Source organism: Pteropus medius, unplaced genomic scaffold, assembly GCF_902729225.1.
Source record: "Pteropus medius unplaced genomic scaffold, Ma_sr-lr_union100, whole genome shotgun sequence".
In the NCBI taxonomy this organism is placed as follows: Eukaryota; Metazoa; Chordata; class Mammalia; order Chiroptera; family Pteropodidae; genus Pteropus; species Pteropus medius.
Genome location: NW_024355523.1, coordinates 17,320 through 42,842, shown reverse-complemented (window position 1 = coordinate 42,842; position 25,523 = coordinate 17,320). Strand labels below are relative to the sequence as shown.

At 36.7% G+C, this 25,523-nt stretch overlaps 1 protein-coding gene across 5 annotated transcripts; it reads left to right on the top strand.

Moving 5' to 3' along the window:
* LOC120599668 (interstitial collagenase) lies at window positions 1-24,864 on the top strand. 5 transcript variants are annotated; one of them, XM_039858757.1, is made up of 11 exons: window positions 1-162; window positions 571-815; window positions 910-1,058; window positions 1,312-1,437; window positions 2,181-2,336; window positions 2,474-2,591; window positions 4,645-4,778; window positions 5,741-5,903; window positions 7,055-7,158; window positions 24,393-24,486; window positions 24,623-24,810. In XM_039858757.1, the coding sequence occupies exons 1-11, from the start codon at window positions 55-57 to the stop codon at window positions 24,636-24,638; spliced, it is 1,413 nt and encodes a 470-aa protein (XP_039714691.1). In that variant the 5' UTR covers window positions 1-54; the 3' UTR covers window positions 24,639-24,810. The 5 variants fall into 5 exon arrangements, with proteins under 5 accessions (XP_039714691.1, XP_039714690.1, XP_039714688.1 ...); XM_039858754.1 differs by lacking the exons at window positions 1-162; window positions 571-815; window positions 910-1,058; ... (4 more) ...; window positions 5,741-5,903; window positions 7,055-7,158 and adding exons at window positions 15,643-15,919; window positions 16,682-16,926; window positions 17,021-17,169; ... (4 more) ...; window positions 22,326-22,482; window positions 23,159-23,262 and having other exon boundaries at window positions 24,623-24,864; XM_039858755.1 differs by lacking the exons at window positions 1-162; window positions 571-815; window positions 910-1,058; ... (4 more) ...; window positions 5,741-5,903; window positions 7,055-7,158 and adding exons at window positions 15,643-15,919; window positions 16,682-16,926; window positions 17,021-17,169; ... (4 more) ...; window positions 22,326-22,482; window positions 23,159-23,262 and having other exon boundaries at window positions 24,393-24,490; window positions 24,623-24,864.
* The last annotated feature ends 659 nt before the right edge of the window (window positions 24,865-25,523 follow it).

Sequence of the window (25,523 nt, the reverse complement as noted above, 5' to 3'; positions counted from 1 at the left end):
GGCAGGTGAGGAGCTATCAGATTTGTTTACCTAAGAAGGAAGACAGAGGCCAGTATGCACAGCCTTCCTCTGCTGTTGCTGCTGCTCTGGAGCACAGGGTCTCACAGCTTCCCAGTAGCAACTTTGGAAGAAACACAAGAGCAAGAATTGGAGACGGTCCAGGTAAATGCTGAATTTCAATGCCAGAAATGTAAAAGCCTTTATTTGCATTTTCCCACGGTATAACAGAGGAGTAGTAGTAGTAGTAGTAGTATAAAAAAGCTCGCTCTCCCCCAAAATGCATCTAGCCATGCAGACTCCTTTTTTCTAGTTGACTGTGGAAGGGAACTAAAGAAACAATATGCAAATTTGACTCTACAAATTGTAATTCTGACTTCATAGTAACTAACAGTAGGGAGATTTCTCCTCTGAAATTGCAGTTTTCACCAATAATAAAGATAATAAGAACCATGAAATCTAAACACAATCTTTACAAGTAGTTCTCTGTTTTAGTTAAAACTTCATACTATCAATCTTTAGAAAAAAGAAAGATTTCCTATCCAGTGTCTCAATAATTTTATCTTTCGCCAGAAATACCTGGAAAACTACTACAACCTGAAGAGTGATTGGAATCCAATTGAAAGGCAGAGAAAGAGTGGCCTAGTGGTTGAAAAACTGAAGCAGATGCAAGAATTCTTTGGGCTGAAAGTGACTGGGAAGCCAGATGCCAAAACCCTAAATGTGATGAAGCAGGCCAGATGCGGGGTGCCTGATGTGGCTCAGTTTGTCCTCACTGAGGGGAACCCTCGGTGGGAGCGTACACACCTAACCTACAGGTAACCAGACTGAGCACCAGAATGAGAACACTATTTCCCATTAGAGCTGTAGAAAATGAGGTCTTATCTGTCTCTATTTTATTTCATTTTTAAGGATAGAAAATTACACACCAGATTTGCCAAGAGCAGATGTGAACTATGCCATTGAGAAAGCCTTTCAACTCTGGAGTAATGTCTCACCCCTGACCTTCACCCAGGTCTTTGAGGGTCAAGCAGACATAATGATATCCTTTGTCAGGGGAGGTAAGCTATTCTTGTAGCATGAAAGTATTCTCACCTTAACTTTACCTGGCTCCCTAATCTCTTCAGCTTTGCAGCTAGAATTTCTTGTTTAAGAGGAATATTAATTTTGTGAGCTTAAGGAGAGAAACTATAACACATTTGATTGAAGCCTTTTGACTTCTTAACAAAGCAAATGCTTGCCCTTCTGTGTTAGCCTAAATAAGACCCAAGGGGGACATTTGTTGAATTCTGTTTTGTTTTGCTTTGTCTGCAGATCATCGTGACAATTCTCCCTTTGATGGACCTGGAGGAAACCTTGCTCATGCTTTTCAACCAGGCCCAGGTATCGGAGGGGATGTCCATTTTGATGAAGATGAATGGTGGACTAACAATTTCAGAAGTAAGTCAACTAGTCTTGCCTTTCTCAGTTCCCCTACCCCTTCATAGTTCATTGCAATAATTGGTTGATTTAACTAAAAGAATGCATCAATGGAACTACTACCACTTAGAAAATTCATACTACATTTATAAAATTGTAAGAAAAAGATATTTTTGACATATTAGTAACAGCATCTTATTGGCTACAAATAGGTCACTCTAAAATTTCTATTAAGAAAATATTAAAAATCCTAATGTATTATTTGTGGGCATCTACATAGAATTTTTTTTTTTTACTAGAAGGACACACCATAATTTAATAGTGGTAGTAAGATCATGTGGCAATTAAGGGAGGAGAGGTTATATGTGTTTTCCAAAATTTCCGGCATTAATTAAGCATGTGTCAGTTTTGTAAATAGGAAAAAAGTTTGTGTTAATAGAATTCTATTGCCTCTCTGTGAAATAATATGTGTCATCTAATCATTGTCAAGATTATTGAATCTGTGCTAGACTCAGTCTACTGAGTTTGTCTTTTAATCATATCAGTGTAATCATAGAGTCTAGGCTTTAACCTATCTCTTCACTATTCATAAATGCACCTTTCTCATCTTAGGAAAAAAGTTTTATATATATATATATATTTTTAAAAGATATGAAGAAAATATGAGCATTAGTCCTTATAGAGTTGTAGATTACTACTTAATTAAATATCTCAAAACTGAAAACATTTCAAGCAATTGCAAATAAGTTTATCTGCCCTTTTAGATTACAATTTGTATCGTGTTGCTGCTCATGAATTGGGCCATTCCCTCGGACTCTCTCATTCTGCTGATATTGGAGCTTTGATGTACCCCAACTACATATTCACCGGTGACGTTCAGCTCTCGCAGGATGACATCGATGGTATCCACACCATATATGGTAAGTATAAAGAAAAACATCATAGACAAAGGTGCCATTCAAACATCCATTAGTTGTATCTTTTAAGAAGCTGTTTTTCATTGTTTATGTAGTCTTCCAATACCAGGCAGCACTAACTCCAGATCTTTTTTCTTTAGGACCTTCCAAAAATCCCATCCAGCCAATAGGCCCCAAAACCCCACAAGTGTGCGACAGTAAGCTAACCTTTGATGCTATAACTACAATTCGGGGAGAAGTGATGTTCTTCAAAGACAAGTAAGATGTCAGGCCTTCTTATTTTGTATTTGTAATAACAACACTCACTGCTATGGATCCCTGTGGGCCACTACTATGCTTCCACATTATTTATCTTAAATTTATTTACATACGTGATTATATAATAATAGCGCTTGCTTTCATTTGCATAACCTAATGAACTTATAACAGCTTCATTTTCCCAAAAGTATTCTGTCATTTGATTCTCAGAAAAAAATACCATTGAAGCAGAAGACCTGTAAATATAATCCCATTTCACGGATCAGTAAATTAAGGCAGAGAAAAGGAAGGAGACCCTTTGAGAGCATAGAGAACATTGGTGACAGAGCAATAATTGGTCTTCTGACCCCTACTCCAGGGCTCTTTTCATTGACTGAACTCTTTATGATGATCAGTATATTATTACTTTATTAAGAAATATCAGTCTTTTTCATAGCGCCACCATGCTGATCTCCTTTATGTATCACCCCTTTTATCCTGGAAGAGAAGGCCCTCCCAAAGCCTGTGACAATGATAGGACTCTGTCACCCCAGAGACCTAGAGAAGGGTAGGAGCCATTGTGAAGGAAAATCCATGAGTTCACAAAGCCCCTCTCTTAGGCAGATGTGAGCAATCACGACGTACTTCCCTCCTTAGAGGAGAACCCTAGATCTTCCTTCGCACTGTGTGGCCACAAAAAGACTAGGGTCCCCTCACACTGGAGGAAGAGGCCTGTCATGCACACCATACTGATTCCTAAAGGACCAGAGAAAATAATTACATAGTCTTTTTCTGAATGATGCAGTCCAAAGCACATAGAAAGTAGGGGTGCTCGGAAAGGCTTGCTTCTCCTCAGTCTCTCTTTTTGAAGTGTTGTCCATGCTGTTTCAACACTTTGTGGTCATATCTACCCCAGAATGCAGAGTATTGGCTGCTAATGCTTTTCATCCTTCTCTTAATGATTTTTGAGTGTAGACGATAAAGCTGAATGAATGTAAACCATCCAGGGTATGGTTCCATGTTGGGGAGTGCTAAGGAACTACATGATCTTTAAGGAAAGCTCCCAATATAGCAGTACAGACATATCCAAACAAATATTTGAGGGATGACTCCAAGGAACAGGACCAAGTCTAGAATTTTCAGGAATTGAAAGGACACAGATCATTTAACATCACCAAGTCATGGAGACATGAAAAGCTAGAAACAGTAACAGTAGCTGACTTACCTAAGGTCTCAGTCAGGCAGAGCACGACTGGATCTAGAAATCACATCTTCACTGTGTCCTGGAATCTGGAAACTCTTCTGTCAGCCCACATGCTGTTTCCGCAGTCCCTATTGGCCATAGAATCAACTTTGTTAACCACCAACCAAAGCAAGACAAGGGGAGTGGCTGCCAGATCTGAGTTTAAAATTAATCTTTGCCTCTTATCAACTGTGAGGCCTTAGACACCTCTTTCCACATCCTTGACCTTCATTTCTCATCTGTAAAATGAGATTAATATTCTCTTGCAGGGTTTTCATGGGGTAGAGTGTGACATAAGTAAAAGGCCTGTGTGTTGGAAGTGTTCTCTAATGAATGTAGGATATTAGTGTTATATTCCAGCCAGTAGGGTGCTGCAGGGGGATCCTAATGGTTTGCCAAAGCCAATTTTTAAATTTTGAACATTTTGCAAGCTGGTTGTTAAACACAGCCATTGTTAAAAGTTAAATTATATCAATTTACAATTATATTTAAACCAAAGGTAATAAAATAATCAAAACTCACTCCTTTGTAATTACTTTGCTACATTTTAGTAGTCATTTATGTTCTTGAGGTTGTTATGCCTAGTGTATTTGTGTGGTAGAAGTCCTACACATGGTGCACTACCGCAAATCTCTTGAAATCTGCCGTGGTGGAAGGATTTCCACTGTGGAAATGAGCACATGCTACAAACCAGCACTCCTCCCCCACCTCCGCATTGGAGAGCCAGAGGGCGAACATTTATCAGCACACCACCAGTGCCAGTAATAAGAAGGATGTTACCCAGAGCTTGCTATAGATTAGATCAAAACCTTTATTCTTTTTCCAAACCAGGTTCTACATGCGCATAAATTCTTTCTACCCAGAAGCTGAGCTCAATTTCATTACTGTTTTTTGGCCAAATCTGCCAAGTGGACTTCAAGCTGCTTATGAGGTTGCTGATAGAGATGAGGTCCGGTTTTTCAAAGGTAATGCTTCCAATTATTTTTCGGTTTTTATGAATTAATTTTTTATTGGCTAAGATATAAGAGAGTACTAGCTCTCTCCATGGAATTTAACAAATCTAAGTCTCAACAAATCATTGGGAATCCATCATCATTTTTGGAAAGTATATTTCTGAGTCATTTTAAATAAAAAGCTTATGACTGGAGATAGAAATCTTTTGGCCTGTTTATAAAGCTGGACTTAGGAAAGTGTTTTCTATGAAAACTATTTATGCATTTTAAACAGTCTCTACATCCCCGGGGATACTGAGAAATAAAATTAAGACAATTGGATCAGTACTGTAGAGGGGATGGAACAGGAACATTTAAATTGTGCTATTTCCTAGAGCTATATTAATACAAATGACTCCCCTCTGAGAGGTGGAGGTCCCCACTGGTCAGCCAGATGGGGATGCTGCAGGCTTGCTCTCAAAGTGTGGTCCTCAGATCAGCAATGTTGACATCAAGTGAGAAGTTTGTTAGATATAGAGAATCTCACTTAACTTAATGCTCTTAAATTCCATCCATGTTGTCAGGTCCCATTCCAGACCTTGAATTTTAACAAGATACCCAGGCAATTAATATGTACATTAAAGTATGAGAAATCCTGAATTACCACGAATTGACTATCACTAAGGTAGCATCATGAGTTCTTTAGTCACTTGAACATTTGGCTTTGGAAGGAAGCCCCCAACCCCATAAACCATTCATCCTCAAAGCTGCTGCAGATTAGAATCACCAGGAAACTTTTAAAATATATACTGATTTAATTGGTCTGGGGTAGGATTCCAGCATCAGCATTTAAAAAAAAAAAATCTCCCTAAATCATTCTAATGTGCAGCCAGGACACTGCTGCAGCATGTGAGACTAAGAACTTAGCTGGAAATCTACTCACTGTCTACTAATGCCCTGAACAAATATTTTCATCACTGTTTCTTGATTGGCAGGTCATAAGTACTGGGCTGTTCAGGGACAGGAAGTGCTACCTGGATACCCCAAGGACATTTACAGATCCTTTGGCTTCCCTGCAACTGTGAAGAATATTGATGCTGCTGTTTTTGAAGAACATACTGGGAAAACGTACTTCTTTGTTGCTAACAAGTACTGGAGGTAAAGATTGAGTGCAGAAAATGTTAGGGCACCAGTTCTCTCTACATAGAAAGAAAGTTCTAGATTGAACCATTTAAAAATGAGTCTCATGTTTCTTTGCCTTCGTTATCATTGTGGGCGATTTGAACAGTGGGGATGGGGCCTAACAGCACAGAAGTGTAATTAGCATTTTATCTCGGTTCTTCCTCATTGATGTAGTGAAGAATCACAGGTCAGTGAGATTTAGAAAAGATTTATTAAAAGTATATTTTAGAAAGACAAGGCATGCTCCAAGGAGACACATGGTTTTAGCAAAGAGAGCTGTAACAATCCCGAAGTGGGAATCTCTGCCTTATATTTTGGCCATGATGGGTGGTCCCAAAGACATTCTTAGGTGATTGGCAAGTGAGGTCATTTCGATTGACACTTGGCTACTATATAACACTTTGCCTAGTGCACATGTGCTTACCCAGAATTCAGTTTGTTGTAATTAGATTCATGAACTTCCAGGCATTAACATAGTATTATAATGACAATATAATGAGCATTAGATTGTGGGCAAATTAGGATAGAACATTCTGCGCAGGTGTCTGTGGCCGGATTAAACCAGCTAAGATTATGGCCATCCTGTCCTTTGTCTCTGGGGATGCAGAAAGGATTCTCTAACTACTAATAGGGTGTTCTTTGAGTAGTCTCTAGGCTGAGCCCCTATTCCTTTGTACCCCTTTTGCTCATGTCTGACTAGCTACCTAACACCTTTTCTATGAATGGCTGTAGCCAGTTCAGCATCCGCTTCTCTTGATCAATAATCATCATTCAATGTCTCAGGAATCCAGGGAGCATTTCGGGCTGAATTTGAAAAAGAAGAAGAGGGCATTCATCTTCGTAGAGCTACTTCAGCCAACAGGAACTTATGTTTAGTCATGTTTTACCTTAATAGGACATCATATGGCACCAACTAGAGAATTATAATTAGATGCTGGAGTTCAGAGGGACCTTATAAATCTAATTCACCCAACATCCTACCTCACCTCATCCCACCCTTCATTTTACGAGTGATCTATGAAATTAAAAGTTCTTACTATGTTTCCGTTGTGAATTCCCTATAATGATTTTGAGAAAGCTACATGTTTAACAAATGATTCTGACATTTTTTTATTATTTTTGACCAGATATGATGAATATAAACGATCCATGGATGCAGGTTATCCCAAAATGATAGCAGCTGACTTTCCTGGAATTGGCAACAAAGTCGATGCTGTTTTCCAGAAAGATGGTAAGTGAATATATATGTATTTCTTCTATTTCTTTGTCATAGAATAGCATCAGTATTGTTATTTGCAACAAGAAATGCCAAAAATATTTATTCTCACAAATTAGTTGGGTTTTTCAAGAATTGAAGTTAAACCTAGAAATATTTGTATTATGTAGTAAGTCTCTTTTGTTTTATTTCTAGGATTTTTCCATTTCTTCCATGGAACAAGACAATACAAATTTGATCCTAAAACGAAGAGAATTCTGACTCTCCAGAAAGCTAATAGCTGGTTCAACTGCAGACAAAAGTGATCAACTGTTTCTGTTCAAAAGTTAAACAGAAAAATATATTTCAACAGCCCAAAGAAGGCATTTTCTTAAAGAGCCTTATTTTTAAATAAAATACAGAACTATTAAGTATTATCTTACTTACCCCTATTCTGCATATTTTTTATAATTTAGAATGTAACGTTTTATGTACTATTATAACTTAGTTTCACAAATGAGGGCTAAGGAAGGTCAAGTTCACGGCTTATTGATTCATATGGGCCAGTTTTTCAAAGAGAGAAGCTCTTTTCCAAAGTATAAGACTCTGACATTGATCCTGGAGAGCAGCCCCTGTGATGGACATGTCCTCTCAAGAGAGAAAAAGACAAGCCTTCACCAGAAGAAAATCCATTCAAGAACATATGAACAGACACAAGTTAGCATCATCCCAAAATGCAACGAACAACTTTTGTTACAGAAAATAAAGTGTTTATGTTTGGAATAAAGCCATTTGTTTCCCAACTATTTTATAAATTTTCTAATATATTTGTTTTGATATTGTTATTTCCTGATTATAAAGCCACACTTACAGGGATTAATTTTCAAATTTGAAATGGAAAGTGAGCAATTACACAAAATATTCATGTGAGAAATTAAGAAACACAAAAAGTTCAAATATTCTCTATTCTTGTGGAATTTACATCATATAGAAGTGGAAAAAAGTCTATTTCCCACATCCAATATAAGAATTCTAAAATTGATTTTAGGTAAAAGCAGTGACAGCATGGTAGAGTTTTCTGAGGGCACATTTTTTTCTCTTTTTCTGGGCACATGAGAGGGTTATATTCTCTCATAGTCCAACTCCCTTAAGTTGCGGGCATCTGGCAGAGAGTAGGAGGAGTGTGATGGTCAGGGGCATCTGACTAGTCCTGGCCAGTGGATTGTACTCAGTAGTGACCAATATCATTTACAGATGAAAACATTTGATTGCTGGTACAATTTCTCTAGCACCGCTCTGCAGTGCTGATTGTAGAAGCACATCTTGAGAGAGTGTCCACAATATCAAATAAGTCTGAATCGCTGGGCCACCACTCCAATTACCCAAAACTTCAATAGATTTTTGTTTAACAATAAACTTTTATTGTGCTAAACCACGAAGATTTTATTTATTATTTATTTTTTTCCACAAAGATTTTAGATTTTGTTGCATAATCTACGTTTTCTAGATAAGCACTATCCAGTCTATCGTGCCTAATTTGGGAGGATATTAATATAGGTAGAAGACTTGCAGGTAGCTTCCAAGCCCCATGAATGTTATGAGCAGTTCAGAGAGTGCTCATGGTGTTTGCAGACTTTCTAAGTCGAGAGTCAAGACTGTTTTGAAGTACTCATGATTCTGAGGCAGGCAGTTTTCAAATCAAGAGTTTGGAGAGCAGGGTTACCTCTCCTTTGGCCAACTCTCTCTCTCTCTCTCTCTCATAAGTATTTTTATAATGAAGTATAACATAAATGCAGAAAAATACACATATCGTAAATGTTCATATCAATGAGTTATTATAAAGTTAACAACCCCAGGTAACTCTCACCCAGCTCGAGAAATAGATCGTCACCAGTACCAAAGCAGGCTCCATTCAGTCCCTGTCATCAATGCTCACTTTTGTCTTAGCTTAGTTCACTAGAATCAGAGCCTGAAACAGAAATTCTTCCATGTGGTCATTGGAGGAGGAGTGCTTCCAGGGGAAGAGGAGTAGAGGAACCATTTTAGAGCAGGAAAAAGCTAAAGAATGCTAAAGAAATTGGTCTAAGACAGAGATTGCTCTGATGTCATAAACAGGGAGCTCTGGAGCAAAAATTGAATCACAGTTTGTTTGCTTTGAGGGGAGGTGCCTAGCCTTTTGTACCCCTGTGTCAATTAGTCATCAGTTGAGGTCTGGTTTTGAGGAAAGGGGCATAGCTCCCAGGCAAGATGACTCCCGGCGTCCACAAGATGTATTTCCCAAAGGTAACCACTAAGTTCTAACATCTTAGATTAAATTTGCCTACTTTTGAACTAAATTGAATCAAGTATATATTCTCTTGGGTCTGCTTTATTATATTTGACATTATGCTTCTGCACTTCATTCACTTGTGATGGGCTTTGGGTTGTTACCATTTTAAGGCTTTTATAAATAATGCTGCACATATATAGGCATTTCTGTTGATTACTAACCTAAAAGTGCAATTACTGAGTTATAGAGATTATGATATTTCTTCAGAGGCTTCCTCAGTCTCATCTATCTTTTAGTCCAGCCAGAACAGTGGTGACTAGTTCTGTGCAGATTCTAAACCAGCCTCTAAACTGACAGCTGTTCTCATTGGGGCTGTGTGGTGAGTTCCTTGCTTCCTGCTCTAGGATTTTCTGCCTTTTCTGTTGATGCAGCATCAAGCTCTGCTGTGGGACTCACTCAGAACAAATGCACATACAATCCAGAACTGACAAGAATAATCATTGGTGGAGCAAATATATTACCAATGTGAGAGAAATGAGTGAACAAATGCATCTCCCTTTCTTTCTTCAGAAGGAGTCCCTAAGATGCATTTCAAGTGGGTCCTCAGTCCCATACTGAGCATATTTCTCATATCTCTATCCAGTTGACATTCATGTTTATATTGTCTCTCCTACACTTCCTGCTTTGCTCTTCATGGTCCTCAATCCAGCCCTCTGGATCACATGCCTCAATATGTACTTACGCTTAAACTTTTGTCTTGGCTTTGTTTTCTAGGAATACCAGATTAAGTTTATTTGTGCCGGAAGTGGGATAACCTTTGGTCTGTAGTGACATCACAGTTACTAAGAATCTTACCTGTGGTTGATCATGAAGAGATAAAGGTGAATAGTGAGGTATTGGGTAATGGGTGGCTGTGACATTTCAATAGTATGAGAGGAAAGGTAATTACAAGTAAGGAGATGGCTGGTTAACTACACTATGAATTTGATAGAAGAAAGTAATAGACTCAGGGGAGCCAAATATCAACTCAAGACACAACACTGTGAAAGCCAACAGACATTACTAGTAACATTTAAGGAAATACTGTATCTAATGTAGAATGTGCTGAAAATCAGTCACAGATCTAATTGCAAAGTTGAACACATTCTAGCTGAAATAATGTGTGGATAAACCTGAAAATCTTGAACACCTACATTTCCCTGAAAGCTCTCTATAGGTAGAAGTAGTATCTCCTTTTTGCCAGAGGAATGCAACCTCTCCTCTCACAGAGAATCAACAAAGACCTTTTCTGGGTCAATACCTCACAAGGTAATGCTTGTCCTCTTCCCAAATTGTTTCCCTCACTCCTCATTGTTCTCAGGCAAATAACTAAGATCAAGTCTCAGCACAGTTCAAATGCTAGCTTAACAGGAAATCACAAACCAAAGGAATTAGAGGATCTGGCCCTTAAGCATCATCAGAAATCAGGGGAGCATGTGTAGGAGTGTATCTTAAAGTCATTGCACTAGGCAGGGGGAATTTAAGGCTGGACAGGGAAGAATTTATTAACCTGTTGCACTCATTCATGAGCGTCAATATTCTGGCAAGCAAACCAAGAGTTTGTCTGATATTCTGCTGACATGGATTCTCAGATCTTAGGCACAATGATGCCTTATGGTACGGGATTGAGACGCCAAACTTCTGTGGCATGATAGTAAGGAAGGAGTTAGAGGGCATAGGAAGATGGAAACCATAGAATGGATTTATTACTTGAGATTAGAGAACCCATCACTGGACTTTCTCCCTGAGGAGGCCCAGAAAGCACTTCCTTCACTGAGCCTATAAGGAAAACACTAGTGAGGGGACACACTGATATCTCAGAGATACATAATGGTGGTTGTTCTCTGTGGGGGTGACAGAAAGAGGTGTTGCTTGAAATTGGGCTCTCTAGTGTCATTAGGTATGATGGAATTTCAGAATGGTAAAGGGCAGGTGGCAGCCCTTAACCATCAGAGGAAAAGGGAATGAAAGCAACTCTAATGGATAGAGAGGCTTGAATGGCTAGCAGATGGCCTTGATCTGTACTATTCATAGGTCATGTGTTTCTAGTGATGAGTAGATGAATGGTCAATTAAGGTACAACTAAACTTATATTTTAAGAAATGGAGAACTGACAAGCAGGAAGCTGATAACAGCTACTGAAATAGAAAAATCTTTATTTCTCACTTCATTGTCAGATCTAAAATGATTCACAGACTCAAAGACCATTTCTTGAAGAGGAGGCTGGGTCTCTTTGAAGAAGGATAGATATAGATAAATAAATAGATGATAGATAGATGATAGATAGAGAGAAGATAAATAATACACACACACACACACGCATGCACGCGCACGCGCGCGCACACACACACACACACAAACACACACACACAAGATCCTTCTTCAAGGGACTGTATTAGTTTTCCAGGGCTGCTATAGCAAACATCACAGCCTGGGTGGCTTAAACAGCAGAAATTTATTTTCTCATAGTTTTGGAGGCTGAAAGTCCAATATCAAGGTGTTAACAAGATTGGTTTTATCTTAAGCTCTCCTTGGCCTGTAGAGGGCTATCTTCTCCCTGTGTCTTCACTTGGCCTTCTCTCTATATATGTTGCTGTCCTAATCCCCTCTTCTTATAAGGCCACCAGTTATTTTGCATTATGGCCACTCTAATAACTTCATTTTAACTTAATTGCCTCTTTAAAGGCCCTACTTCCAAAAATAGTCCTATTTCGAGATACTAGGGTTAGGACTTCAACATACAAATTTTGGAGGAGACACAATTCAGCCCCATAACAGAGATTTAGCTATGTTCTGGGAAAAGAAGAGTATACAGGTTTTTCAAGGACAGATTGATACTAGATCTGAACTGACACCAGAAGAGGTCTTGAAATGGCATCTTGTTCTTCTAGTTTAGAAAGGCAGCTTATGAAGTTAAGTGATAAATACATTTCTGACTCAAGATCACCTCACAGTGGGTCCAATGGGTCCATGGTCCCATTCTGTGGCTATGTTCTTGATCAACCTCTCCTCTTGGTTCCCTGACTTGTGGAGTAAGAATTTTATGGTAGGAAAGTCCAACTGGAAGTCCCTGAAATGGCTCCTTCTTAAACTCTCTGGCCAAGATAGGAAGTCAGAAACAACAAAAAACAATATCACATCCCAGAAGCATTTCACAAACTGCATCAAAAATTTAAAAACAACAGGAAAGATGGTCCCTATTATAACCTAATTCAATTTATCATTCTAGCCCTTGCAGAAACCAAATGCATCATGATGGATGACAGTGGGCTTCTGTAAACTTACCTAGCAGGTAGCTCCCTTTGCAGCTACTGTGTCAGACATGAGTTCTTTACTGGAACAAACCAATGCAGCCTCAGAAAATTGTTGTGGAGTGATTTGAGAGGAGTGTTTGAAGATTTCTCTTCCTATCTACGAGCCCAGATGCACTGAAGAGTAGCATATTTGCTTATTTGCATTTTTTTGTTTGTTTTTAACCCAAACTCTAGCTTTTCTAGTTAGAGGTCTTTTGGAGAATTTAGTCCCTAACACTACTAAAAGAGAAAGCAATAGCTTTTTTCTAGATCTGTCCCATGTGTCTTGAAAAGGCAGCATTCTAGCCAGTGAATTGTAGTGCAAGCCAGAAAATCTGCTTTGCCATTCTTCTCTCTGTGATAATAAGCAAGTGATTTGGCCTTTCTGAATTTCAGTTCCCTATCTCTGATAAAAGGAAAATAATACTAACTCCTAGGATTGTCATAAGAGAGACAAGGCTAAATCTACTTGCATAGAGCCTGCCACATACAAAATATTGAATAAATGACAATTGCCTTTTCCTCCTCACATCCTTCTAAGGCCCAAATTCTCCAAAAAAAAAGAAGTTACAAAATATTATAGTTAGTATCATGCCACAGCTGATCCAAGATCGTGTGTGCATATCTGTAATCTTAGAATCAGGAGTTGTTGGAAATTGAAAATTAATAGCTAACCAGTTTTCCCAAGAATTGGACCACCTATAAATGAGAAACTGTTATACATTTCTCAGTCTTAATTACAGGATGTAATGAGTGTAGACATATGTTCTATCTGGATAACATCTGTGCAGCCCAAGCCAAAAGCTGCAGGTGACAAAGTAGGTAGACACAGATGAAAAGAAAAGGCTGATCAAGTTGAGAGAAAAGAATGTAGGCTAAGGAGGTAAATTGAAGGCAAGTTCAGGGGTAAATTTCAAAAAATGGGTAAAATAAACAAGTTGAGTGGCAAAACATAAGAGAGAAAAAAATGAGAGTCAAGGTTGAAGACAAGAGGTTTTTGATGAATATAAATTTTAATGATTAGGATTTTGAGTAATCTCTTACCACTTATTAGCTGGCTGACCTTAAGTTTATTACCTAATTTTTCTGATTCTAATCTCTACCTTGTTGAGTTGTTCTAAAGATTATAAGTAACACACAATTAGAGCCTGGCATACAGTAGCAGCTGTATACCTAGATTTCATCATTCTTTACTCATCTGACCACATACATACTCCAGTAAGTTTCATAAGTAATGAATTACTTAACTGTATAAGACAACTAACTGTAGGGCTTTATCTGCCGCAAATCATTAATATTTTCCAGATGTGATGGTTTAATGTAGGCTAAGCTTACACATCAACATCATTCCCATGAGACACGTGCATGGTGATTAGCCAATTATAATCACATCTCTTACTATAACATTAACTTTTATTGTATTATTACCACATAAGATCCATCAACAGGATATGTCAACACCAATAAAATTATGACTCAGACAAAGATGAGAAATCTCAGAGCTTGCCAAATAAGTGCCTAAAGAGAGCATTGCCACAAATTTTTCCAGCTAATAAGCTTTGCCTAGTAAAGATATTGGAGTGAATGAGAGAGGACTTGTTCCCAGCATAAAGCATACATGATAACCCTGTGAATGAGGTTACACTCACCCCATTTTTATAGATAGAAAAACAATGGCTCACAGAAATTATATACTTGCTCAAAGTCCAGATGACTTTCTCTGGGTCTGGTTGTAAAGCGCCACCACCCATCCCCTCCCTCTGATTTTCAAGCCGAAGTTCATTTCACCCCATCACATCGTAGACCAAACTCATTGGCTGAATTAAGCCACAGGTTGACTTAGCTGGCTCAGTGCATAGCTTGGATATCTAGGAGCCTCCAGTTCCCAAAATCTCATCCTGTCTAGTCTATCTCAAGTAAAGTAGAGGTGGTGGGTGGTACCCAGAGGACCATTCCTGCACACTCATTAATTTAGTGTTCCATCACCTTGAAATTACATAATTCAGGTATAGTAGAGTTAATTTATCTTTAGTGAGAGAAAAATATAATTCTATACTACAAGAATTTTAGGGTGTTCTATAGTAATAGGTTAATTTGATAAAATTGTTATTGTAGACTTACTAAGTAAAAAGCACTACAGTTGGCTGAGAAAAAAGAGATGAGAGAGAGAGAGATTGAGAGAGAGAGAGAGAGAGAGAGAGAGGAAGACAGAGAGATGAATGGTTAGGTACGGAGGATTTGAAATCATTCCCCATTACAAATCTCAATCCATCTCTTTCTTTGTAGTTAGGGAGGAAGAAAAGAGGATGAAAAGATTTTTTAAAGGAAAAATGAAGAAGGTAAGAGGAATATTTCATTCAAATATGCAATTTGATTTATTTTCATTTAACAAGTTTTCATGAAGTAGTTGCTATAAAAATATCAATTCTGAAACCCATAATATCCATTCAGAATGACTGAATACCAGAGAAGAGCCAGTATACTCCTACTTTTCTCTACAGAACCTCCTTTCCATCACTGGCTTCCTTTTCACATTGCTCCTCCAGGGACAGTAAATACATCTGATAGTTACTAATAGCTGTTTTAAACAAGAACACGAGAAATAAAATATCTCTTCTAATATCTTCCTAGACAGCAATTCCCACATTTAGACCATAATTGTATTTAAAATTTCTTTCCATTCATTTACTTATTCCTAACACACTAATATTTGAGATTAAAATATAGTCTTTTTAAAAGAAAATTGCAGTTTTTTAAATGTCAAAACATGTGACATTTCACCAGGCTTGTCAGCTAGCTCTCAGTAAACACACAAACATCAATTATCTGGACATTTCTTTTTCCTCTTTACCAACACAGAATACCACTTCCTGGAGATTAATCTTTCTTTCATAATTCAAGTTTAGAAGGTTGGGGGAAATTACTGGTATAGGCTATATCATCTTTACACTGAATTTTTGTAAACATTCCTGGTATCATTTAGAATAAGAAAACATGCATGAATCGTGTGACCCTATAAAACAGTAGCTGTTGGAGGGTAACAGAAACCAACAGGCAAAGGTGTTTTCCTCAGGTAAAAACAGTGAGAATGAAGCATTTCACCATCCTTCTGCTGTTATGTCTGCCAGTCTGCTCCACTTATCCCCTGAATGGAGGAGCGAAGAAGGAAGAGGACCCAAACCTGGATCTCCTTCAGGTACTTACTTAATAGTGGCTACGATTCCAGCCATTGGCCAGCCCAAGCAAGAAAACAAATGTGCCTGTTAGTTTTGCAACACAGAGCAGAATGATTTGATTGAAGGTTACTGTGTCGCTATAATTTAGAATTAGACAATATTAAAGTGCTGGAGGTGGAAAGTCCCTTCATTTTCACAGAGAAGGAAAGAAAGGCACAGAAAGGGGATAGAATTAATCAAAGCTATACAATAAAATAGTAGCAGCACTTCAGGTGCTAAACAAAAATAACCAATGGAAGGAAAATGCATAAAACAACTCTTGCTTTAGAATTTCTTTAGTTAAAATAATTAAGGAGAAAGAATTACTGATTTTGATCTCCAAATAATATCAGATAATAATGTTTATATGTTATTAGTCATGTTTTAAAAACATTTATTCCACTTTATTGTCTTGAAACTAGTCTATATTAGCAAAGTGGAAAAAAATATATATTCACCTAAACTCTCCACACAATTATGGCAAGGAGGATTTCCTTTTCTTTAAATATGCTGAACCTGAATTTTTAAATCTAAATTGTTTACTTGGTTGACAAATTAAATTGCAATAAATTTACATTTTAGTATGAAGATAAAAAAATGAGTCTTAATAAAATATCAGATTAAGCGTGATAATACTTCTATTTCAATAAACTAGGTATTAACTAAAATAGATCATGAAATAATGGATAAATGGCTAAAAAAATTTTAAGAAGTCCTTAAAACTGTATTTATGATCCCATTAGCACTACCTGGAAAACTACTACAACCTTGCAAAGGACGTGAAACAGTTTGTTAGAAGAAAGGACAGTGGTCCTGTTGTTAAAAAAATCCAAGAAATGCAGAAGTTCCTGGGGTTGGAGGTAACGGGGAAGCTGGACTCAGAAACGCTGGAGGTGATGCGCATGCCCAGGTGCGGAGTTCCCGACGTTGGCGACTTCGGTACTTTTCCCAGCATGCCAAAGTGGAGGAAAACTCGCCTTACTTACAGGTGATGGATCCCAAGAGGCTTTCACATGATACTGAGATTTCACAATTGATTCTCTCCGGAGAAAATATTAAATTCTTCAAATGTTCTTATACAGGATTGTGAATTATACACTGGATTTGCCAAGAGATGCTGTTGATTCTGCCATCGAAAAAGCTCTGAAAGTCTGGGAGGAGGTGACTCCACTTACATTCTCCAGGATTTATGAAGGAGAGGCTGACATACTGATCACTTTTGCAGCTAGAGGTAAAAAAACAAACACAAACATTAACAACAAAAATATTTTGAGATGCATCCATTTACCTGGTGTTGTTTTATTGGAAAAGTTTGCAAAGAGATTCTCATTACCTATCTTTCTAATAAAAAACATTTTTCTCTATTAGAACATGGAGACTTTATCCCTTTTGATGGGCCGGGAATGGTTTTGGCTCATGCTTTTTCACCGGGGCCAGGAATTAATGGAGATGCTCACTTTGATGATGACGAAAAATGGACAAAGGATACATCAGGTTAGTTATACATCCCTCAGAATGATTTTGGTTTGTTTTACAGTTGGGAAAGGACCGGCAGAATATATTGCTGTTTTAACGGTTATTGAAAACATGTTCGATGTCTAAAAATTATGTTCTCTGTCTTAATATAAGCACAATATAGGAAGCATCATTATTTCTTTGATTACCATGGTTACTGTGTGATCTTAGAACTGTCTTTAAGGACAATTTCTCATTATATCGAATTGCAGATATCCAAGGGATAATGTATTGTATTGAATCTACACCAACATGTGCTCTAGATATTACTTATATCCAAATGGGGAAAATTTCCTCTGCTTACTTATTTATTCTTAAAGGAGAATTAATTTCCTTCCAGAAACTTAGTTTCTAGTTTAGGTTTTTCTGGTTAGAGTATCATTTTACTCTCTCTAGGGTAAGAGGGGTTTTCATAGACTCCTTCTGAAGGAAAAACCTTACCCCCAAATAAAATGTCTGAACTTTTCTTAGGTAGAAGAAATTTTCTCAGTTCATAACTGTATACTTTGAGGAATGGCTTCCAAAGTTCTCAATTAGCTAAAACAAATAACACTACTTCTGAAACTTAATTGCCATTTATAATCAAAATGCAAACATTATCTCTGTAGGGAGTATAGATGTGAGGTTAGCGCTGAATAAAATTCTTTGTTTTGATTAGATTAACAACTTCTTTTTGTCAAAGAAACATTTCCTCAGAGTCTGAGATGAGAACTTTAAAAGTGAAATTGACTTTCTTGGTATGTCAATCATAATTACCCAATGCCTTCCAATTTCAGCATTCTGATTTTTTTTATAATATGAAGAAAAAAATCTGAACACGACTAGTGTTTGTGTGGCCAAAATCTCTTTTGAGACAAATGCTAGACATGATTTGGCATGTTTGTTTTTAAATCAATCTTACAGATCCTATGACATTTATCTTGATTAATTATTTTAACCCAATATGTACTGAATAAATATCATGAGGCTGAAAAATTATGCAGGCAATATTCCAATGGCAAATGACAGCACAAAGATTGTTTAAGGATTTCAGAGTTCACGAGAATAAACTAGGTATGATTCATTTAACTGAGACTGTAACCAGCCAATGTCAATACATCGAAACTGTGTTTAGCTTTTCATTGACAAATGAAGAGAAACATTTATTGATGTGTTAAACCAGTAGGTTCATTCCACTCCAGAATACAAGAAAAGAGACCTGCTTCTCAGGAAGTGAATAGGCTTCTGAGGCTGGAGAGGGAATTTGGATATGGTTGGACACTGTCTCAAAGATTGATGTCGATAATGAGCTTTGAAATACACTTGGCTTTCCATTAAGTGTGTGATCGATCAATCGATGGATCAATTAACGAAATTCAAGGCCGAAAAAGCCCTGTGTGCTTCCAGGAAGTAAACAAATACAATACACAGCTGACATCTGCAATGTACATATATTGAAGGAATAAACTCTTATTTACGATTTCTTAAATAGGGACCAATTTATTCCTTGTTGCTGCTCATGAACTTGGCCATTCCCTGGGTCTCTATCACTCGGCCAACTCTGAAGCTTTGATGTACCCACTCTACAACCCATTCACAGACCTGGCCCGGTTCCGCCTTTCTCAGGATGATGTGAATGGCATTCAGTCCCTGTATGGTGAGTGATGCTGGAAAAATTAGGCCTTGTAGCTTTGCAGTGGTGATCTTCAGGAAAGCTTTAAAATGCTGCAGAAAACATTTGCGAGTCAACTCAGAGTATTCTGAGAACGTTCGGAAAGCATATGCATTGGCAGAAGCATCACGTTTCTCCTAATGTTTGCATCCTCATATCTGTTCCCTTTAGGACCTCCCCCTGCTTCCCCTGATGACCCTGTGGTGCCCACAGAATCTGTGCCTCCTGAGACACCAGCCATGTGTGATCCTACTTTGTCCTTTGATGCAGTCAGCACTCTGAGGGGAGAAATTCTGTTCTTTAAAGACAGGTCAGACCAGAAAATTATATTTTTCTATCTATTCTTTTTGATATATAATGCTTAGAAAGGAAATCTGACACAGATTTTAAATAAAATATTTACACTACATTTTAAAATCATTCAGATCTGGTTTTTGTTGCATTTTACCATTTTTTAAAAATTATCCAGATCATTTATACAGACTTACAAGGATGATTCTTGGTCATTAGAAAGTAAGGCTGATGAAGGCAGTGGTTTTTATCTGTTTTTTTAACTTTTAACTTTTATAACTTGATACTAGAATAGGTCTGGCACATGCAATGAATATGTTAAATATATGAATAAATGCTACTTTTTCAAAATGGACACATAATATACACATTGTTTTACAGACTGTTGGAATGCATACTATATTAAATAATTAGTACTTCATCAACACATCTCTTTCCACATATTTTATTACTCTGAGATAAGGAGAATGTTGTAATATGGACTTGTGAATTACCATAGGCTGAAAGAAAGAAAAGAATATGTTCCTTTAAAAAATATGTAAAGGAGAATAACAACTGTAATTAATTTTTCATTACAGATATTTTTGGCGCAGATCCCTCTGGAGACCCGAACCTGAACTTCATTTGATTTCTACATTTTGGCCCTCTCTTCCATCACACTTGGATGCTGCATATGAAGTTCCTAGCAAGGATACCATTTTTATTTTTAAAGGTTAAGCACAATATAAAAATTGTTGACTTGAAAAAAATCTTATTGCAATAATTTCATCAAGACATGAATTTTCTCCATTTTATTAAATTTTGGATAGTTTGAATTTTCTCCATTATAATAAATTTTGGATGGTTTATTATTGCAAGACTAGTGCTAATGCTTAAATAAGACATGTACAAAGAACATTAAAAGCTTTATTTTAAAATATTCAATTCAAATATTCAAATAGATGATATCTCATACTCACATAGAAAAAAATCAATATAGTAAGAATGCCAATTTATCTATAGACACGAGGAATTTTTAGTTCAAGTGCCAAAATATTTTTCGTGGATCTTGACATTTTAGTTCCATATGGACACTCAAAGGCCATGAATAGCCAAGATATTCCCGCTGAAAAATAAGATGAGTGGAAATGTCCTGCGTTATAAGGCCTTAATAGATAAGATAATGCACTATCAGTGCAGAGATAGAAAGTAACTAATGGAACTATCCAGGCTTGTTGGCTCCTTTGCTAGAGTTTTAAACTATTGTTTTAATTTATTCTATTGGTAATATGCTATTTGAGCTTCTATTACTTCTTGAGTTTTGTTACATATTTTTCTAAGAATTTGTTGATTTCATCCTTTTTCAAATCAACTAGTGTATTTTCAGAGTATTAGTTTGTTGTCATTTCAATTATTGTTGAAGTTTTGTTCCCTTTTTCATTCCTAATATTGAATCTTCATGCTTTTCTCTCTTTATCAATCTCATAGGATAATAGGATATTTGACAATTTTAATAGTCTCAAACTAACTTTTGGCTTTGTTAATCATCCTATTGTATTTTGATTTGCTATTTAATTATTTTCTGTCCATATCCTTATTTCCTTCATTTTTGTTTTCTTTGAATTTATTCTGTTACTGTTTTTAATAACTGAAGTTTGATACTTACCTTTTTAATTCGTAGCCTTTCTTTTTTTTTAATATAAGCATTTATGCCTGTAAATATCCCTTTCTTCCCAGCTTTTGCTTCATCCCACAAGTTTTGATATGTAGTATTTTCATTTTCTTCATTTAAAATTTTTTTTGCCTTGACTCATAAGTTATTTGGGAGTATTTTTAGATGTCAAACTGTAAGAGAATTTTAAAAAATGTATTTTCAGTAATTTCATTTTTATGAAGATTAAATGGAATAATGTACAATTACATTGGAAATTGTAAAAGGTTATACACCTCTAAAATATTGTTACTATTTGTTAATTTATTTAACATTTATTTATCGCTTGCAATGTGCCAGGCACTGTGCTTGTTAGTGGAAGTCAAAACTAAAAAAATGCTCATATTTGAGAGATAGTAGCAGAAATGAGTCATCAAAATACTGTATGATAAGTGCTGGGATTAAGGGAAGCCAGGGTGCTGTGGGAATCCCAGGGAAGCGCACTTGACCCAGACCCAGGGTTCTGCAAAGATCTCTGAAAGGAAGTGATGTTTAGGATGAGTGTTAAAGGAGAAGAATTTGCTGTGTGGAAAGGAGCTGGGTATGTAAAGAATGGAAAGATCTTTAAGAAGAAGGAACTATTTATACAAAAGTAAAAGTGTATATAAAACTTCTCAGGTACAAGTCATTCAGTTCAGGTGAAGCAAGAGAGATACCCAATAGATTAATTAGCATTTTAAATTAGTTAACCTGGCAGTGATGTGAGGAAGGGACTCAGGATTGGCACAGGAGGGGTGATGTAACAAAGTAAAAGCAGAGAGACTGATAGGATTGCATTGTGCTAATTCACTCAAATTTGTGTGGATTCTTAAGGTATTTAGAAGCAGCACAGATTGGACAAGGTGACCATGAGATGCCCAAAGGAAGTATTCAATAAGTAATTGACTTATTGTTGTGAAGCTTAAGAGTTCTAAGTTAAAATTTTAGGTTAAGGAGTCACCAGAAATTATAAGAAATAACTAGTACTAGTCATTGTAATTTATAGATAATAAATATAAGACTCAGAAAGGGCAGTGGACCAGAGTTATCTACTCATTTATTTGTTCAATTATTTATTCATTCACTCATTTATTTGTTCACTCATTCAGGGAATGTTTATTAAATACCAGCTATGAATTGGGCATTGAGTTAGTAGTCAGAATTAAAACCAAGACTTCCTCTTTTTTCACAACGATGCACTAAAATTATTTCTAAAACCAACAGGCTTCACTGAAAATTTTTTGGGTTTTTTTTTCAATAGGAAATAAGTTCTGGGCCATCAGAGGAACTGAGGTGCAAGCAGGTTATCCAAGAGATATCCACACCCTGGGTTTTCCTTCAATCATAAGGAAAATTGATGCAGCTGTTTCTGATGAGGAAAAGAAAACATACTTCTTTGTAGAGGACAAATACTGGAGGTACTATGCGATTGGAATGACTTTGTATGGAGCTTAAATTAGGAAAATTATTTTTTTCTTTAAGCAAATCCTCCACTCCCATCCTCTAACTTCCTTTAACTTTAAACTTTCTGATTATGACAGAGACAACTTATAGTTATTCAACTTCCCATATATAATAAACCACTCTCAGAATGGCTGATTGCTGGGTCATACATCCAGACACCAAAAGGCATTAGGAGAGACTGAGTGAGATGTCCATACAATGGCCACCATATGAAGCCTAGCTGTGTCAGGCTATAAAGACAAGGGCTGCAAGGCAAGTGTGATAGAGAACCAAAAGTATATTTTTAGCCAAATGATTTAAATCACTTTGCATCTCATGTGTATGCAGTCTTCATGCATTTGTGGCAGAAAGGCATTTGGGCTCTATGTGTCTAGATTTAGAAAATTGACTTCAGACATCTACATTGGACCTCTGTAAAACAGTGTGATGTCCTTTTTTCTAGAGAAAATAATTTCATATGCTGAGCTTAAAGTCCAGGAAAGTCACATATTTCTTAGTCAAAAAACTGTTTAACACTTTCCCTATCACTTGAGAATTGTCCAGGATTCCACAACATAAACATGACATGTACCATTGCATGTAATGGGGCCTCTGCACAACATTGAGTTGTATTTCTTTCACTTGGTACAGATTTGATGAAAATAGCCAATCCATGGAGCAAGGCTTCCCCAGACTGATAACTGATGACTTTCCAGGAGTTGAACCGAAGGCTAATGCTGTATTACAGGCATTTGGTAAACGACACTCATTTCATTGCAATGGGGACACTTTGGGGGATTTTACATCAAAATGGTGTGGAAAATCAATACAATGTTCAAGGCTTTCGATCTTATATCCTTTTAACTCCAAATTCCTGAAATTTTTAACTTTCTAATTTATGCAAATTTGGTTTAAATATTGTTTTTCTTAAATTATTTCCAAGTCTCTGTTTCACACCTACACATGAAATCAAAGGATACTTCCTCACACCATAGCCATTAACTTTCAGGTCACTACGTTAGCATAAAATACAACCAAGTATGAGCCAGGTTTACTGGTTTAATGGCTGGTTGTCATTTTCCTCTGTCTCTATATTTCCTCTATCCTGTTGTCCATTCTCTCCTTTCCCATCCAAAGAGACTTTGTCTGGTCTTCTGTTGCAATCTGCAATTGTCTGTATTACATAATTCATTTGTAAATAAACAGCAGTCCTCCTATATGCTCAAAATAGACAGAATTTGATTCCTGGTAGTGAATTTCCAGATAGGAAAGTAAAACGTGTTCTTGTTCTGAATGAATGTTGGAGAGAACTGCCAGGGCTTGGGAATCATAAATGCTCATGAGACGATGATCTTATGACTAAAATAATTTGACCTTAATGTATGCAAAGCAGGAAGTGGCCTTTAGTGCATTTTATCATCGGCCTAATTCTCTTGGATTCAATTTCCTCCCAAGCTGGTATTTAGGATCTACTGGGAGAAGAATGAATTGAGAAGAAAGTTAAGAATACATTAAGGTTTTAAAACATCATAGAATTTTATCAATTAGATTTTATAAATCTAAAACAATTTAATGTTTTAGAGCACTGGCTTTGGAGTCAGACAAATGAGATGGAGTGTATCCTCCATCTTTTGTTAGACATAGTACCTTGGAAAAATTGCAATATCACCCTAATTTTCAGGTTTTCCCTCATTAGTAACACCATATGCTTTTTTGTAAGCATAGATGAAATAAAACGTGTAAAGAACTTAGCACAGTGCTTGGCACAAAGTCACCACTTAATAATTGCTATTCATTATTAATTTACTCTTATTCTGAGTTATGCATGTTGCAAAATTGATTTTCTTGAAGAATGCTTCATTGTCTTCCTCATCTATATTTACAGGATTTTTCTATTTCTTCAGTGGATCATCAAAGTTTGAGTTTGACCCTAATGTCAGGATGGTGACACGTATATTGAAGAGTAACTACTGGCTATGGTAGGTGAGATATGGAGAAGAAAGATCCCTTTTAAATGAATCTAATAATTACATGATTATTACAAAATTATTATTATTATTTTATATATTAATTTTATATAATAATATTACAAAATGATTTTTTCCTCATGTCCAGTGGCCAAAGAAGATGACCCTTGCAGACATCTTTACATGTCATGCAGCATTTATCTGGACTGCTTCAAATGTTGTTGGATTACATTGAGTAGAAATAGGAAATAGCCACGTGCAATAGGTAGAGACTGTCTCCAAGGGTGTCTCATTTACCATTTAATAAAGATTTTCATTTGGGGCCTGTTTCTTACTTTTTAGAATAATTTATTTTAATACAATGACCATGCTGTAGACTGAGCATTTAACAGATGTTCTGTTAGTAAGTGTAGTAAGAACACATACTCCATGGATGGGACACAAGGCTGTCATATACCTTCTCCTCTTCTATTAACCAACAAGATCTTTATTTTTACCTCTCAGATATTGTAAATGTTTCTTACACATCTAAGAAAGAAACAACTTAGTCAACAGTTGTTCTGTAGGACTGGTTCTGGATAAAATTGGAAAATAGAATTCTAGAATATTGGAGCTTAGGAGCCTGGCAAATCATCAGTTCATGCTGGGCTTAATTCTCATCTGTGTCATCCCCATTTTACCCTAGGGAGGATAAGTCCCTATTTTTCCTCACCTGCCAAAGAGACCAAACGGTACTCTCTTGCAGGTGAGGGACTGGCCTCCCTTATCATACCACAGATGTCCCCTGGGATCTTGACTTCCTACATATGTTGCCATCAAGCTAGAAAGCAAAGTAAAATCCTCCAGGCTGAGGGGACACTCAAGGTTGTGAGTTTAATCTACATTTGTATATAATTTTTTGTTTATTCTCACTTTGTATAGTTTTCCATGGGGTGAATATACGAAATTTTATTTATTCAATCCACTCTTGAAGGGCATTTAGGTTGTTTCCAGTTGGAGTCCATTGTGTACAGAGCTCCCATGGACATTGGTTTTTGAATGGTTTTTGA

Coding starts and splice junctions, on each gene's coding strand:
- LOC120599668 (XM_039858754.1), top strand. CDS start 15,812: ATGAAGCATTTCACCATCCTTCTGCTGTTATGTCTGCCAGTCTGCTCC. Junction 17,433..18,924: donor ATGGACAAAGGATACATCAG/GTTAGTTATACA, acceptor TTTCTTAAATAG/GGACCAATTTATTCCTTGTT. Junction 19,415..19,973: donor ATTCTGTTCTTTAAAGACAG/GTCAGACCAGAA, acceptor TTTTCATTACAG/ATATTTTTGGCGCAGATCCC.